The sequence below is a fragment of the Pan paniscus genome, chromosome 14 (genome assembly GCF_029289425.2).
Source record: "Pan paniscus chromosome 14, NHGRI_mPanPan1-v2.0_pri, whole genome shotgun sequence".
NCBI lineage: Eukaryota > Metazoa > Chordata > Mammalia > Primates > Hominidae > Pan > Pan paniscus.
In genome coordinates this window covers 50,806,168-50,824,910 of record NC_073263.2, presented here as the reverse complement: position 1 = coordinate 50,824,910, position 18,743 = coordinate 50,806,168, and the positions used below count along the sequence as shown (strand labels likewise).

The 18,743-nt window shown below is 37.1% G+C and overlaps 1 protein-coding gene across 17 annotated transcripts in view; it reads left to right on the top strand.

The window, feature by feature from the left end:
* The window catches only part of CAB39L (calcium binding protein 39 like), a 137,952-nt gene that overhangs the window by 59,328 nt on the left and 59,881 nt on the right, over positions 1-18,743 (top strand). For all 17 annotated transcript variants that reach the window (XR_008620630.2, XR_008620632.2, XR_001338760.4 and 14 more), the window contains 2 exons: positions 6,333-6,474; positions 9,693-9,857. Coding sequence is in view for 11 of the 17 variants with exons in the window: in XM_014347432.5 (XP_014202918.1) it covers positions 6,364-6,474; positions 9,693-9,857 (276 nt within the window). In the remaining 6 variants the exon portion in view is untranslated. The remainder of the gene's footprint in view (positions 1-6,332; positions 6,475-9,692; positions 9,858-18,743) is intronic.

Sequence of the window (18,743 nt, the reverse complement as noted above, 5' to 3'; positions counted from 1 at the left end):
CATGTCTTGGCTATTGTAAATAAGGTTGCAATGAATACGGAAGTGCAGATATTTCCTTGACATACTGATTTCAGTTCCTTTGGATATATACCCAGAAGTGGGATTACTGGATCATGTGGTAGTTCCATTTTTATTTTTTGCATATCATCCACACCGTTTCTTATAGTGGCTGTTCTAATTCACCTTCCCACCAACAAGGTACAAGAGTTCCCTTTTCTCAGCATTCTCATCAACACTTTTCTTTCTTCTTTTTTATTTTGATTGGCTGTGTCACAGTCTATTTACTAGCTAGTTGCTGCATCCAGGACAGAGAATACTGTGGCCAAAGCTGGGTCATGTTCCCCCACTTTTGTTGGGGTGAGGTGATGTGGGAAGTAGGGCAGACACATCTATCACCAGAAGAAACCCGGACCAAATAGCTACCAGAGGTTTTTTTCCTTTTCTTTTACTTCTCTGATTGAGTTATTTCTACTTCTATCATTATTTCCATCCATCTTTTCTTGGAGATTTTTGGGGCAGTTTCCTTTTTAACTTCTTTAGTTGAATCCTTATTTATTTTTATTCCTATATGAATGAGTTATAATTGTAGATTCTCACCCTCCCACATGTTCTGCCAACAATATACAGGCTCCTTTTCAAGAACTATTTCTGATTTTTTAGCATTAATTTTGTTGAGCTCTTTGTGGGCCTCATTCCATCTCATCTTTTTGTTCCATTTTTAGTAAATATACACTATCTGTTCACACATAAATGGTATATTGGCTAAGGATTTAATTATGGTGTTATAGACTTTACTTATCAGAACTCTAGGTTTTCTCCATGGCCTTGGGGCATTTGGTTCATGGAAGTCCAAAACCAACCTGATTTTTATGCTTTCGTTTGTTTTTTTAAGGTCATTTTGTTGGAATGTGATCTGAGAAGGAAATGTTTATTTTAAAAGCTGCAAGACACTGAATGTTGGGTCTTATCATGAATCTCAACTAGAAAAATCTTTCGAATGATCAAGTTTAGATTGTTTTTCTGTTTACGCTGTTATATCTTTGATTCTGTTCCAGTTTTAATGCCTTTGCTGTTTTTGGCTTCCTATCCTCCCCCCTCCATTGTTGTAACACCTGTTTGTTAGGGGATAACACTCCATTTTCTTCATATTGCTATAAAATACCTATATAGATATAAAGATATGTATCCATACACACTCTATATCTTTTCTTCATCATTTTAGTTTTTTCGACCTTTTCTCGCCTTCTGGGAAAATTTTGCACGTGTCTGTGTCTCTCACTACATCGTGAGCCCTTTGAGGCTTCTTTGTTTTGTATTTCCTTGTTCAGTGCCTAGTACATTATAAGCGCTCAGTAAATACTTTTCGAATGAATACATGCAGACTAACTAATTTTGTACCTTGAAGTTGCCCCAGATCCATTTTCTGTATTGTTATTCTGCTCTATGCAGTTTGGGATTCCCAGTCTGCATCTTGGGCATGTGTGTATTTATATGTGCATATATGTATGTATTTTCAGTCTTTTACCTTGGCTAGCTCTTTTTTTTTGTCTAAAAGAGCTTTTTGTCTCCTTTTCTTCTTTTCTTAAATTTATATCTGTTCTAGCTTTATAGAGAATTAATTTCAGAAGCAACCTTTCTTGCCCAAGTCTGCAGGGCATTTATTTCCTTTTATTGTGTTCCTTTAATAATAATAAACAACCTATTTGTTGTTTATTCTGCTTACTGACTCCTGGAAGAGGAAAAGTATAACAGGGCCATTGTCAGTCCACTAACATTTCTGTGCTGCATGGCCTGCTGTCAGCATTAATGCTGAGGGCAGGTTGATGTGCATGGTCTCAACACCGTTTTCAATGCCTAGGAGGCATTTATCTAGTGTCAGTCTTCTGGACTAACATGCGTCTTTTCCTGTCCCCACTGCCTGCTTTGCTGAAACAGAATGTATGTTCTTAAAACTCTGAGGTAGACTTTATGGAAAAATTACTTTCCTGCCACCTTATCCCCACAAGGCACCATTGTCAGGCCTCTCCATTCCTTTTGTTCCCAGCTTAAGCACTTTATTTTTGGCTTTATCTTTATCATGATAGGATACTGGGGTTTAAAGACTCAGAATGGGTGTGGGACAGTGGTGAATAACCTAGAGCCCTGATGCTCAATCTTACTCTAAGAACAACTTCGTTTTACAGATAGAACAAATGACACCTAGAAGGGGGTGATTAACTTCTTTTGAATCATACAGCAGATCAGTTACAATCAACTAGAGGGAGTTTACGTGTCTTGTGTTTGTGTAGAAGGTTTGAGTGCTACTTGGTTCATTGCTTAAATGACGACCAGTGGGCTAAATGATGTGATTGGAGTAGATGTATATATAGTGACCAGCATGGTCGCCCAGAGTGTGAGAAAGGCAGCCTCGAGTTTCCAGGTGATGGAGGAGGTGTTTAGTCTTGGAGTGGGGGAGGTATTTAGTCTGGGAGTGGGGGAGGTGTTTAGTCTGGGAATGGAGTGGGGCTGGCCATGGTCTGAGAAGAACTGGGAGAGGCAGGAGAGTTCTGCCTTAATTTGCAGGGGGTCTGGGTGCTGGAACTCAAGCATAGTTTAAGAGCATGAGCTTTGATTTCCTTCAAAATATGGATCCCAAAATAGAAGAATAATGATAAGATGAAATTTTAAAACATTGTTAAACTAATCATATTATACTTATTACAATAAGTAGGTATAGTAAAATATGAAAATAATTTTTAAAGGAGATTGTATTGAGGCAGTATACTGTGTGTTATTTCCCCATTATATAACCCCATTGCCCCTAAAATGTTTGCTTTTTCCACTTAATAATAGGCTCCAAAGAACAGGGATTGTGTTTTTCTTGTTTGTGGCTCTATCCCTAGTATTTAGCAAAGTGCCTGTGCTCAGTAATTACTCAGATTATTTATTCAATGAATAAATGAACAAACCCACCATCAGTTGAAAAGGGGAGATAGTGAATCAGAAAATGCTTATCACCAGATTGACATGGAAACCCTGAAAACGTTTTGAATTTAAGTAAATTAGCATTAGCTTGTTACAGTGAGAACCAAGCAAAGTAATAATGGACAAAAAATCATATCATATCTATGATACCATGTTATAATTTGTACTCTGTTTTGATGTCAGGGAGTATTTAAAATTCCTACAGTTATATATCTTTCCCTTAGTGCTATAGAACTACAGGGAGAAAGACAGCAATTACAGGCATACCTTATTTTATTGTGTTTCACCTTTGTTGTGCTTTGAAGACACCGTGTTTTTGAAAAATTGAAGGTTTATGGCAACCCTGCATTGAGGAAGTCTATTGGCGCCATTTTTTTTCAACAGCATGTGCTCACTTTGTATCTCTTGATACATTTTGTTAATTCTCACAATATTTCAAACTTTTTCATTGTTAGTACATATGTTGTGGTGATCTGTGATCAGTGATCTCTGATGTTACTATTGTAATTGTTTTGGGACACCACAGACTGTGCCCATAATTGATAAACGTTGCATGTGTTCTGAATGCCCCATTGACTGGCCGTTCCCCTGTCTCACTTTCCTCAGGCCTCCCTGTTCCCTAAGATACAACAATACTGAAATTAGGCTGGCTCACAACCCTATAAGTGGCCTCTATGTGTTCATGGAAAAGGAAGAGTCACATATCTCTCACTTTAAATCAAAAGATGGAAAAATGATTAGTCTTAGTGAGGAAGGCATATCCAGAGCTGAGGTAGGCTGAAAGCTAGGCCTTTTGCATCAGTAAGTTAGCCAAGCTGTGGATGCAAAGGAAAAGTTCTTGAAGAAAATGAAAAGTGCTACTCCAGTGAAAACACAAATAATAAGAAAACAAAACAGCTAATTGTTAATACGAAGAAAGTTTCAGTGGTCTGGATAGAAGATCAAACCAGACACACATTCCCTTTAGCCTAGTCCAGAGCAAGTCCCCAACTTTCTTCAGTTCTGTGAAGGCTGAGAGAGGTAAGGAAGATGCAGAAGAAAAGTCTGGAGCTAAAAGAGATTGCTCCATGAGGTTTAAAGAAAGAAGCCATCTCCAGAACATAAAAGTGCAGGGGAAAAAGCAGCAAGTGCTATTTATAGAAGCTGCAGCAAGTTATCCAGAAGATCTAGCTGAGATCATTGGTGAGGGTGGCCACACAAAACAACAGATTTGCAGTGTAGATGGAACACCCTCGTATTGGAAGAAGATGCCATCTAGGATTTTCATAGCTAGAAAGGAGGAGTCAGTGCCTGGCTTTAAAGGACAAGCTGACTCTCTAGTTAGGAGCTAATGCAGCTGGTAACTTGAAATAGAAGCTAATACTCATTTCCCATTCCAAAAACCCTAGGTTCTTAAGAATTATGCTAAATCTATTTGGCCTGTGCTCCATAAATGGAACAACAAAGCCTGACGACAGCATGGTTTACTGAATATTTTAAGCCTTCTGTTGAGACCCACTGCTCAGAATAAAAGATTCCTTTGAAAATATTACTGCTCATTGACAATGTACCTCATCATCCAGGAGCTCTGATGGAGGTTTACAAGGAGGTTAATGTTGTTTTCATGGCTGTTAACATCCATTCTGCAGCCCATGGACAAAGGAGTAATTTTGACTTTCCAGACTTGTTAAAGAAATACATTTCATATGTTCATATTGCTCTAATAAAAGTTAAAAAAACAAACAAAAGAAATACATTTCATAAGATGCAAGCTGCCATAGATAGTGATTCCTCTAATGGATCTGGGCAAACTTAATAGAAAAACCTGCTGTAAAAGATTCATCATTCTAGATGCCATTAAGAACATTTGTGATTCATGGGAGGAGGTCAAAATATCAACATTTTCAGGAGTTCAGAAGAAGTTGGTTCTAACTCTCATGGGTAACTTTGAGGGGTTCAAGACTTCAGTGGAGGAAGTAACTGCCAATATGGTGGAAATAACAAGGAAACAAGAATTAAGAATAGAGCCTGAAGATGTGACTGAATTGCTGCAATCTCACGATAAAACTTGAACAGGTGAGGAATGTTGCTTCTATGGATGAGCAAAGAAAGTGGTTTCTTAAGATGGAATCTACTCCTGCTGAAGATGAAATGACAACAAAGGATTTAGAATATTACATAAATTTAGCTGATAAAGCAGTGGCAGGTTTCGAGAGGACTGACTTCAATTTTGAAAGCAGTTCTACTGTGAGTAAAATGCTAACAAACTGCATCACATGCTATAGAGAAATCTTCCATGAAAGGAAGAGTCAACGTAGCAAACTTTATTGTCTTCTTTTAAGAAATCGCCACAGCTACTCCATCCTTCAGCAGCCAACACACCTGATCAGTCAGCAGCCATCAACATTAATGCAAGACTCTCCAACCAGCAAAAAGATTAGGACTCACTGAAGGGTCAGGCAATAAATATTTTTATAAATTAAGTTATACATATTGTTTTCATTTTGTTTTTGTTTTATTATACTTTAAGTTTTAGGGTACATGTGCACAATGTGCAAGTTAGTTACATATGTATACATGTGCCATGTTGGTGTGCTGCACCCATCAATTTAGATATAATACTATTGCACACTTAATAGACTGCAGTATAGCGTAAATATAACTTTTATATGTACTAGGAAAAACCAAATACATTTTATGACTCGCTTTATTGAGAAATTTGCTTTATTGCAATGGTCTGGAACTGAACCTACAGTATCTCCTAGGTATGTCTATACATGAATGCATTTGGCTTCTTTTTAAAATTCTACTTTAATGCAAAATATTTGATCATTGATTATTATGCATTCAGAGAATAAGTTAATATTTTTTAAAATAATGGAAAAAAGTATAATTGACTCAAAGAGCCAGAAATGTCTAGGACATTTAAGATAGAATCATATCTAAACTACTGTGCCTTTCTCTTTTGTGAAATAGTTCATTAACTATGTCATGGAACTTCTTGTAATAATAGCAGCTAAGCATTATAGAATACATATAGCTAAACATTATAGAATATATTTATTATTATTATCACTTTCTTTGGTCCAAATATCTAGTTTTGCATATCAACTTGGACTCTAAAATTATTTCTTGTATAATCCTTATGTTTCTATTGCAGGAAAGATTTTAAACTTTGTATAAAAACTTTCAAGCAAAACTTTAAAAATATCTTTTTAAAAATATATGTATTTAAATTTGGCATAAAACTTGAAACTCATTTTAATTTGATCACTTTTAATGTTTCACATTACTGAATTCATGTTATTGAAAACTTATAAGACATTGGTATAAAAATTTAAGCATATTAAGAGTTAAAGTTATAATTTTGTTGGCTTATTTGTTTTTAGCATTCCATATTGGAAGAAGAGATTTCTACACATGAAAAAAATGCCTTTGTTTAGTAAATCACACAAAAATCCAGCAGAAATTGTGAAAATCCTGAAAGACAATTTGGCCATTTTGGAAAAGCAAGACAAAAAGACAGACAAGGTAAGAGCTAAAACAGTAACATTATGATTAAAGTACATGCATTGCAATGCCAAAAACCAATGTAAAAGCTTAATGAAGAATTCAAAATATGGTCTGTGATGTGCACATAGACCCTCTATAAATAGATTTAAGTTGATTTCAGGTTTTATGCAACTGATTATTATTTAGTCTGTTGTGATGAACTTTAGGTTCACTCTCTAGAGACTGTGACCACACCAGATCCCTCTAGACTACACAGCTTAAAGATCTAAAAGGTTATACTGGTGTGTAATGTTACATTTACATGAAAGGTAAAAAGTTTTTATTTAAAGATTGACTGATAGTTTCTGTTACAGTGAATCTCATTTTCATACGGTTTTAAGGTCTTATTAAGTGGGGCTTCCTCACAGGAATGCTAGTTATTCCTTCAAAGGGATATTGAATCCTATATATTCGATTTCTCTCTAAAGTTTATGGCAAGATTCAAGATATCTATAAAAGAAATACACGAGTTCATAGTATCCTTCTATTCCAGTAAATGATACAATCTTGAATTCTACAAGGGGTGTAGAAATAGCTTATTCTAATTCTAGTACACTTTGTAATATTGAGCCAAATCTTGGCCCAAATAGAAGAAAAATGGCCTTTTTGCAAGTATAAATCTAAATGGTAGAAGAGAGAAAAAAGAAAAAAAACCTTTTTACACATTTTCATTAGTAACTAGGAAAAGGCCAACTAAAACCACAATAAATTCATATTACACAACTACTGTCTTGGCAAAAATGAAAAGGTGTGATGATGTTAAGTGTTGAGAAGGATGGAGAGCAATGAGGACTTTCATTAACTGTGGATGATGACATATACATTGATGTAACTGCTTTGAAAACCAGTTTATTATCTGTGAAATACGAAGATATGCATGTACTAAAATCCTGCAGTGCCACTCCTAGTTATAAACTCTAGAGGTATTCTTGCACATCTGCACCAGGAAAAATGTACAAGAATGTTCATAGCATTGTTGTTAATAAAAAACCTTTCATGGAAACAACCCAATGTCCTTGAACAGTAGAACCAATAAAAAAGTTGTGGTATAGGCATTAGTGTGGAACATTAGAAAGTGATAAAAATTAAAGAACTTCTGCCTACATGCAACAGTATAGATGCATTTCTTAAAAATAATGTTGAATGAAAGAAGCAAGTCATGAAGGGGTAATGTACTGATCCATAAAGTTGAAAATCAGTGGAACTAAGCTATATTGTTTCAGCCTAAGTTTTCTCATCTATAAAATAGGAATAATAAGAAATGTAAAGACATGTTTGTCACAAGAGATATAAAAATATTTACATCTGAGCTGAAAGGGGCCTTCAGGTGACTCCTGGGTGCTGAAAATGTCCTGTTTCTTGACTGGGTGATGGTCATAAAGATGTTTGCTTTATTATTATTCTTAACTCTCTCTTAAACATACTCTCCATGTATGTTTAAAGCACTCTTCTGTGGATATATCTCACAATTTAAGATGCTTCCGGTCTTTAGTACATTAAGGATTGCTTCAGTCAGGCTATTAAGGATATGAAAAATTACTTTTTAAAAGTACTGTCAGCCAGGCGCAGTGGCTCACGCCTGTAATCCCAGCACTTTGGGAGGCTGAGGTGGGCAGATCACCTAAGGTCAGGAGTTCGAGATCAGCCTGGCCAACATGGTGAAACCCCACCTCTACTAAAAATACAAAAATTAGCCAGGCACGGTGGTGGGTGCCTGTAATCCCAGCTACTAGGGAGGATGAGGCTGGAGAATCGCTTGAACGCAGGAGGCGGAGGTTGCAGTGAGCTGAGATCGTGCTGTTGCACTCCAGCCTGGGTGACAAAAGCAAAACTCCATCTCAAAAATAAATAAATAAATAAAAGTAGTGTCACCCAAGAAGCAGAGCTAGAGAAAAATAAAAATAAATAAATAACAAAAGTTGCATCATGCTACCATGAGTTTTTTTATGTAATTTGCCTTATTCTACTCATTTCCTTCTTCATTTATAATGATTACAATATTATACTTAAAAGTAATGAAAGTATATTTCTTTAAAATATTCAGACAAATTGTTAACTAAATTAGTCTGCTCTCCTTTCCTACCTATATTAATTTTAAAGATTTTTAAATTGAGATATTAAAAATTAACATACCATATAATTCACTATTTAAAGTGTATAATTCATTGGTTTTTAGTACATTCACAGAGTTTTGCAACTCACCGCTATCTAATTCTAGAACATTTTCATCACTCCCAAAAGAAACCCTGGAGCCATTAATAGTCATTACTTATTTCCCTCTCCCCCAGGCCCTAATACCTACTAATAATCTATGTACTTTCTGCCTCTATGGATTTGCCTAGTATTCTTTAAAATATAGTGAGTTTTTTTTTAAGTTTCATAGATAGCAAAAAAGACAGTGATTCTGTGTGAGGAATAAATGGATTGACAAAGAAAGCTTATGAGTTTTGACAATTTACAATCTTATACTTGGACCATTCAAAAATCAGAGGAATAGGGATTTGTTGAAAAACCTTAACACAATGCTTTAAATAAAGATCAGTAGCTACTGATAAGTCTTCAAAATGGAATCAATTTAATTTTCAAGCATAAAGTTAATATTGGATTGCTAGCAAAATTAGACAATGAGTGTGGTTTAAAAGATTATTGGGCCGGATGCAGTGGCTCACGCCTGTAATCCCAGCACTTTAGGAGGCTGAGGTGGGCGAATCACGAGTTCAGGAGATCGAGACCATCTGGCTAACGCAGTGAAACCCTGTCTCTACTAAAAATACAAAAATAAGCCGGGCGTGGTGGCGGGTGCTTGTAGTCCCCGCTACTTGGGAGGCTGAGGCAGGAGAATGGCGTGAACCTGGGAGGCGGAGCTTGCAGTGAGCCAAGATTGTGCCACTGCACTCCAGCCTGGGCAACAGAGCAAGACTCCATCTAAAAAAAAAAAAAAAAAAGATTATTTAATGTATGTTGACTAAGTAGAAATACCAAAGAGCTGTTTTATATAAATAAATTTTATAATACTTATAATATTTTCCAAAATAAAAAAGGCAGTGCTTACTGTTTTTGTTTGTTTGTAACTGTACCATTAATTATAAATAAACAGAGCCCAAGACCAAGAAGTGGTTTTTTGGATTATTTGTTTGTTTGTTTATGGCCTAAAAATTTTTATTCTTTTAACCGTTAGCATACGTTTTGGTCACTAGGCTTCAGAAGAAGTGTCTAAATCACTGCAAGCAATGAAAGAAATTCTGTGTGGTACAAACGAGAAAGAACCCCCGACAGAAGCAGTGGCTCAGCTAGCACAAGAACTCTACAGCAGTGGCCTGCTGGTGACACTGATAGCTGACCTGCAGCTGATAGACTTTGAGGTAAGCCAGCTGTAAAAGGACGTCAGTGGTGCTTTTCAATTTTAATATCTATCTATCTATCTATCTATCTATCTATCTATCTATCTATCTATCACTATTCAACTTTTGCTTTTCATTATTGCTTTCCATGTGTTATTTTTTAAAGTTTTTTCTAAAATGTCTACAATTAATCTATTTTTTACAAAAGCAAAAAGCCAAACTATAGTTAAGTTTTATGCAGCTAGGTAGCAAAGATAACGGTTAATAGAAGTAATAATAAGAAGTAACATTTGTTGAATGCTTGCTATATGCCAGGTACAGTTTCAAGCATTCAACTCGTTGAATTCTTAAAACTACCTTTGTGTTTAATACTGTATTATTAGCCCCATGTTATAGATGAAGAACCTAAAGTTCAAAGATATTAAGTAATTTGCCCAAAGTCACTCACTTACTTCAGAGCTTCAAATTCAGACAGTTCTTTTAATGAACATATTATACCAATGATTTAAGAAATGTGTTAAATGCTAGTAATATGCTTATCTCCTTTTGAAAGGAATTATACCTAATTTACCTAAATTATAAACTGACTAACTAAAACAAAAGCTTAGAAATGTAAGTGGTGAATATGTCTAGTCATTTTATTATCTATTGTGTAACTCAGAGGTGGTGATTTTTCAGTGAGAAATGGATACATAGACAAGTTTGGGCATTGACTGTTGAGGCGACAGAAGTCCTGGTTTGGCTTTGTTGCTTTGTTTCTATCATAATACAAATTTTGTTCATATCAGGTAGGTACTTGGGTCTCCATTCATTCTCAGAGATAGAGGAGATATGCAAAGTGAATAGCTTTTAGTTTTGTTCACTGAATAAGTGGAAGGAAAACTAATGACAGTGATTACTGTGATTAGACCAAGATCAGGTCAGGGCTTTGGGGATCTGTGGAAGTAGTAGCCTACAGCTCTCTGCACAAGTCAGACCAGGGAAGATTTTTAGCAGCCGAAGCAGAGGAGGAGGAGTGCAGAGCCAGGAGGCGTGCAGTCCGGTTGTGGCTAGAAGCAAGACCAAGTGGGGACCCCGAAGGGCCCAGACTTCAGCTCATCCTTTCAGTTACAGCTGTCTTTTTCTTTCTTTCCCTTCCTTATTCTATCTCTTTCTCTGCCTTTGGCATTTTCTGACCCATAATCTTTTTCTTTTTTTTTTTCAATTTTTTTTTTATTATACTTTAAGTTCTAGGGTACATGCGCACAACTTGCAGGTTTGTTACATATGTATACATGTGCCATGTTGGTGTGCTGTACCCATTAACTCGTCATTTACATTAGGTATATCTCCTTATGCTATCCCTCCCCGCTCCCCCGACCCCACAACAGGCCCCGGTGTGTGATTTTCCCCTTCCTGTGTCCCAGTGTTCTCATTGTTCAATTCCCACCTATGAGTGAGAACATGCAGTGTTTGGTTTTTTGTCTTTGTGACAGTTTGCTCAGAATCTTTTTCTTTTTCCTCTTGCTTGGCTTGCTTACTCTCCCTCTCCATCTTAGGTCCCATTTCCTTTTAAAATCAGCTATATGTGAAATTAAAGTATAGTCTTACTGTATGTATATACTTTTCTGTTTCTTTTATTTAGTTTAAAATTAGGTATTATGAACACTTGTAGAAGCTGTGGCATAGTGAAAAACACACTTGACTCGGAATTAGAATTGTTTAGAGTCCCAGCTCTGCTATTTCATGGTCAGTAACTTAACCTCTTTGAGCTTAAGTTTTCTCATCTATAAAATAGGAATAATACGAACTTACTGCATTGTTTTAAATATTAAACTAAATAAAAATATATACATATATATGTTGTGTTATATAGGAACACTAAATATAAGTGCAAACTGTATACAAATGTCAAGTAGTAGTATTTTTTCATTTCCTCTTTTTCTCAAACTCAGGAACTAAAGTTAAGTGTAAGCTGGTTTGTTTTTGTTATAACCCTTGATTTTTTTTGTTATAACCCTTAATTTGTTTTAGATTTAGTTGGTCAGTGACCATAAATAGGAAAATGATTCCCTATTCTTATAGTAGTATAGTTTTATAAATTTTCTGTTGTTTTGCTTGTTTCTCTGAGAACAGCAGCATATTAAGCTACTGTCGTCATTAATTCATAAGTACGCTTGAGTTAGTTTATGAGATTAACCCAATTTGCAGTGGAGTGCTAGAAGGAATATGACTAAGGATGGTTATGTTTTGAGGAATGAGTCAGGGATGAGATGTCGTCAGGTTCAGTGACCTGTAGAAGCTTTGAGCAGCCACAGAACCTCATAGGTTCAAAGTGCTTTCCAAGAATTGGGGAGTTAGGGAGGAGTATACCAAAGAAAAACTTTGGGTGCCTTACAACTTTCTTTGGCATTGGCTCAGATAACAAAAGTGGAATGTAAGAAACAGTTATGCAAGTTCCCCTTCTTTTATGTGGCACATCAAATATAAATTAAAAATTTTGAGAAGAAGTTCATTTAAAAATTATTTTGGAATTAAGACATTTAATTGCCTAAAATAGACTTGTACATTTTTATCAAGTAAACTTTTATTCTCTGGAATCCTTGGAGAAAAGAAGTATCTTTCTGAACATTTGAATTTTCCATATAGCTGAAGATTAAGCCTTCAAATGCAGAGTTAAATTGATTACTCTTGTGGATTACTTTAATTTTTAAAATAAAATGTATTATATACTTGCCTTCCCTCCAGAATAAAATACTAGATATAATATGTTTTTAAACTGATGATTCAAAACTATTATGAAGATTTGTTATTGTGATAATAAGATAGGCAATTCTTAACTTTATTTATTCAATTGACGTGACACATACCTAGAACATAATTATAAGTGAATGTGATACTCCATAGATGCAGCCGTTATCCTTCTCTAGCCTGTAGAAAAATATATACTTCCTGGTTGAATGAATAAATGAATGAATGAAAAGGAGTGAAAGTTTAGTACAGTTCCATTTTAAGCATTCCAACTACATACAGTATTTTCAGGAAGGAGGCAGCCAGCATTCCTAGCATTATTAGCCTACTTATAGAAATGTACTGTGTTATCTCTATGAACTGGAGGCATGGATGATCAGCCTGCAGGCAGCAACTCTCCTTCTCAAGCCTAAAGTATCTATGTAAGCTACTGACAGCTTGATAAAATTCCTTCTGACTTCAGACTTACTCCAACGACACAGAACCCCCACCCCCATGTCTCTTGGTTCATGGCTTGCACTGGGACAGCCACTTCTGTGTTACCTTGAGTACTAGGACTGTGTTTGCCACACCTAGTGGCATGTTAATTTGTGAATTGATTGAATGAATGTAGTAATGAGAATGAGATATCAAAGCAGAGGTAAAAGAATTGGACCAAAAGAAGGTATTGGGACATACCAGTGAGCCATTTTTCTGAAGGAATCAGTAAATTGTTTAGAAGATAATTCAAACTCTTTGGAGTGATGATTATATGATTTCAGTACGTGAATAGCCTCTCCTGGTGCTTCTTTGGATAGCAGAACAGTCATTTGACGTAAAATTTCTGGTATGTTTTGATAACAGAAAGGAAAAATTATTATTTTAAGGATGGACTACAGCTTTTGCCAGATAACCTAGGAGAATGGCACATTCCTTACAGAGAAAAAAAGTGAATTTTTGTTTAGAAGATACCTTGATTGGCTTTTTTGTTAGTTTGAAAGGCTGAAGTCTCTAGGCAATGTCTGTAAGGAAAAGACTGAAAGAAAAAAGCTTAGATTTCCTTGGCAGAGAAAAGTAACAGAAATTTGAGAAATGCCCTCTTTGGCCAAGGTTGATAGGAGTAGGAAATAGAAGAAAGGAGAAAGGTTTGGAGGGAGGGAGAGAGAGGTATCCAGAACCATGACAAAAGGAAGATGTTCATGGGGAAAGATGATCAGGAAGACTGAGGAACCTTTCATAAAAGTGATCTGTAGACTTCAGCTTGAAGGTGTTTCTGCACTGTGCTGTAATTATCCTTTGTTCACCTTAAACCTTTGTAAAGGAACTTTGTACTAATAATACATGTTGAGGCCGGCGCAGTGGCTCATGCCTGTAATCCCAGCACTTTGGGAGGCCGAGGTGGGCGGATCACAAGGTCAGGAGATCGAGACCATCCTAGCTAACACGGTGAAACCTCATCTCTACTAAAAATATAAAAATTAGCTGGGCGTGGTGGCGGGCGCCTGTAGTCCCAGCTACTCTGGAGGGAGGCTGAGGCAGGAGAATGGCGTGAACCCAGGAGGCGGAGCTTGCAGTGAGCCGAGATCGCACCACTGAACTCCAGACTGGGCGACAGAGCGAGACTCCATCTCCAAACAAAACAAAAACAAAAACAAAAACAAAAAACAAGTTGAGTGAAGAAGGGGTGGTTTTCTACACTTGGAGTAAACTGAGTGTTGAAAAAATAAGCAGTTGCAGGAAACAAGGCAATGAATGGGGGTTGAAGGGCGCTGGGAGCAGGGGTTTGGAACCCTGAGCTGACAGCAGTGATGGTGGCTGGCAGCACTGACTTAAACTGGATGGCAGGGACTGACTCAGGAATCTTTGACAAACCTACTTCTCTGTCAGGAATCTAGAGGAAAGTGGCCCACTGGGGTAGGGACAATACTGGAGGATCCGGCTATCATCATGTGAATAATGGCTAGTTAGGAGGTCGGCCTTTGGGTTAAATAAAAATCTCATTATGTAGCTATAAATTTGTATCTAATGCTTTAAGCCTTAAAATTGCAGACAGAAAAGAACCATTTCAGCATACTATTATGAGGTTCAAAAAATGATTTGTGGCTGAGTTTGCAAGGCTTCTGATTTTTATGGGCTCAGGATCAAACTCAGCTGTGTTTTTTGAGGTTTGGCTACTATTCAAGACACAGCTTTAGACTCTTTGATGTTTTGAAACACAACGTGATAAGAGATCAAAGGAGGGAAAATGTATTGCCTATAAGGTCTGATACATTCATTTTAAAGGCAGGTGTGCCTTGCAAAACCAGGGTGGATGCAAAGTGAACTGTTCAGGCTGAATAAGCAGCTCAAAGAAGCAGAAAATTGTCTTCTATGGTAACTTAATCCCTAATGATTATTTCTCGCTACATTAAAAAAAATTAGCAAAACAGGCCCAGTGCAGTGGCTCACGCCTATAATCCCAGCACTTTGGGAGACTGAGGTGGGAGGATTGCTTGAGCCCAGGAGTTTGAGACCCCCCTGGGCAACATGGCAAAACCCTGTCTCTACAAAAAATAAAAAAAATTAGCAGAGTATGCCTGCCTGTGGTCCCAGCTACTCAGGAGGCTAAGGTGGAAGAATCACCTGGGCCCAGGTGGTTGAGGCTACAGTGAGCCAAGATTGTGCTACTGCACTCCAGCCTGGGTAATGGAATGAGACCCTGTCTCAAAAGAAAAAAAAATAGCAAAACAAACACTCCAGGATCAACTTTTCCACTTTTCATTAAGCCATTTTGTAGTCCTACATTTTGTAAATGTTTATCCTCTAATAATCTTTTTCTATTCCCTGGACCTGATTAAAGTGGTCCTTGGCCAGGCGTGGTGGCTTACGTCTGTAATCCCAGCATTTTGGGATACCTAAGTTCAGGAGTTCGAGACCAGCCTCGCCAACGTGGCAAAACCCTATCTGTACTAAAAATACAAAAATTAGCCGTGGCCATGGTGGCATGCACCTGTAATCCTAGCTACTTGGGAGGCTGAGGCAGGAGAATCGCTTGAACCCAGGAGGCGGAGGTTGCAGTGAGCCAAGATCGCACCATTGCACTTCTGCCTGGGCAATAAGAGTGAAACTCCATCTCAAAAAAAAAAAAAGAAAGAAAAAGAAAAAGAAAAAAAATGGCTCTTTACCTTTGGTTTTATTACTGTAAAAATATAACAGAAATCGTAAAGCCTTAAAATACCAGCTTTGACTGTACATTATACATTTAACAATTTGAAATGCTTACTATGCGTGTCAGCCATTGATTTTATTTAATTATGTTTGGTCTTGATTTTATTTGATTGTGTATATATTTTGTGCCCCTCACTGGACAAATTAAAGAATTTACAATCCCAGGTAGGGAAATACTGTGTCATAGAAAATGGCATTTTATGTTATCATTACCCTATTGCCCTAAAGCTTAATGAATATAAGCTTTAGAAGGCCTTTATCCTATAAAGGAATATAATTTATGGGTGATTAAAAATGGCATTTGGCATCAGGCTCTTAATTAGATGTGAAATCTGTTAATTGTTTGTAATAAAATTAAGACAGTGACCATTAGTTTGATCGTACCAGACATTTTAAGGAATGTAATCTGCATAAGGATGAAGACTGCTTGTGCTGTGTATAAAGTGTTGTGTCTGCCCACTCCCTCTGCTTTCTGGGGAATGCTCCCTCCTTCTCCACTCACATGGTTACCATGGGAACAACCATTTTGGGTGATATGACACCCTGGACAACACAAAGCTGAATGACCTGCAAGTGGATATCTGACCAAAAGAGGGCCAGAGGCTTTCTGCAGGAATTCTGGAACTAGAACTGAGACAGAACCCCAGTGTTTAGCCAGGTGCTAAAGATAGTAAATGCAGTTTTTCCATCAGTGGTCATATTTTTCACTATGTGGACTAAAGAAACAGAAGAAGCCAGCCTGCAGCGAAAATAGAATGACAAAGATATTGGGGCAGTGGGGGAGATAATCTCCCATATAAATTCCCACAGATGGATTTCATGTAATATGTAAATTTAATATATTTAAATTTTTTTGAGAGCAACTTTGAGCTAGCTTGTAGTTTCATTCCCTATATCTTTCCCAATATCTATAAATTAGTCCAATTTGAATTTTAGTCCCCAGCAAGATCCCTCACTAATCCATTCAGTGGCTACCCCTCACCCCGTAGACTGTTCTGCCTATCTACTTCTGCTACTGAAATTCAGCACAACCATTTGCTCCCACCCACCTCAACTCCCCCGCAACACACCAGCAAGAATAGAGAAGTCCCTGACTTCACTGGCTATAATTTTCATTTTTAAAAATTATGATATAATTTATAAATAGTAACATTCACCCTTTTTAGTGCACAGTTCTGTAATGAAGAACAGTTCCATCACCCTAAAAAATTCTCCTATGCCGGCTGGGCGCGGTGGCTCACGCCTGTAATCCCAGCACTTTGGGAGGCCGAAGTGGGCAGATCATGAGGTCAGGAGCCCGAGACCATCCTGGCCAACATGGTGAAACCCTGTCTCTACTAAAAATACAAAAATTAGCCGGGTGTGGTGGTGTGCACCTGTAGTCTCAGCTACTCGGGAGGCTGAGGCAGGAGAATCACTTGAACCTGGCAGGTGGAGGTTGCAGTGAGTCGAGATTGTGCCACTGCACTTCAGCCTGGGTGACAGAGCAAGACTTTGTCTCAAAAAAAAAAAATCTCCTTTGCCTCTTTGTAATCATCTCCTTTTCCTGTCCTCAGCCTCTGGCAACCATTAATCAGTTTTCAGTCCTTATATTTTCACCATTGCAAAAACATTGGGTAAACAGAATCATATGTATGTAGCCTTTTGAGCCTGGCTTCTGTCAGCATAACGCATTTGAGATTCATCCATGTCGTTGCCATGTATTAGGAGTCTGTTGCTTTTTATTGCTGAGTAGTAGTCCATTGCATGGATGGACCACAGATCATTTATCCATTCCCCACTCGTGGGATATTTTACATATTTCCAGTTTCTAGCAATTACAAATAAAGCTGCCGTTAACCATTTATGTATAGTATTTAGTGTGAACATAGGTTTTCCTTTCACTTAGATAAATACCTAGGAGTAGGACTGTTGGGGAATGTCAACTTTTTGTTTTGTTTTATTGTTTTAGCCATTCTAATAAGGGTTCGTGATATCTCATTGTGATTTTAATTTGGATTTCTCTAATGACTAATGATGTTGAGCATCTTTTCATGTACATTTTTGCTACCATATCTCTTCTTTTATGAAGTATTTATTCATATCTTTTGCCCCTTTTTAATTTCATTGCTGAATTTTGAGAATTCTTTATATATATATTCTATATAAAAGTCAATGGCTTGTGTTTTAAAGTGCGTGTTTTCTAGTCTCCGCCTTCTTTTCTCATTTCCCTTTTCTCATCTATGCTATCTGTGAGGGATGCTCTTTTTCAGCAATCATTCTGGTTGCTGTGACTGCTGTTCACCACCTCTTTCTTCCCTCCTTTTCTCTTTTCTTATTTGATTTTAGTTAATACTTCCATATATATAATTCATTCATTCAGCAAATAATTGTGGAGCATTTCATGTTAAAGCTGACCTTTTTGAATTTGCCAGCAAACACAAGGGCTTCTTCAGGTTTGGGATCTTATTGGTTACATTATATGTAACCTTAGAATTGCCAGCTAATTTTTGGCATTTTGGGCCATTTCTGGATGTTGCTTCTTTATTATCAAATATATTTTTAGGATTTTTCTGTCTTTTTTTTCTGGCCACTTCTGAGTCCAGGGCTTGAGATCTGGCAGCCTGCCGGTTGCAAAAAACTGGTTTTGAAATAGTTAAGGTTTCACTCCAGTTAGATTTGGCATGACAAATTGATAGCTATAAAGATTAACGTGTAATGTAGAGATCATTATTCACCAGCTTGTACCTGTTTCAGTGTTCTGTAATCCTTTCTGTTCTAATCCTTTCCTCTGTTTTGGGAAGCGGTCCCTGGTAGCAGAACCTGCTTTTGTTATCCACAGGGGGCTTCCTTTGCCTTTGCACACATTTGCTAATGAACTAGAAGAATGTTTTCCTCTATGTAAAAGTTGGATAGAGTTCTGCAGAGCTTCATTTCTACTGGAATGCTGTATGGAATGTTCTTGTGACATTTCACTGGGAAGTATGAAAAACATGTCCCTATGACATTTCA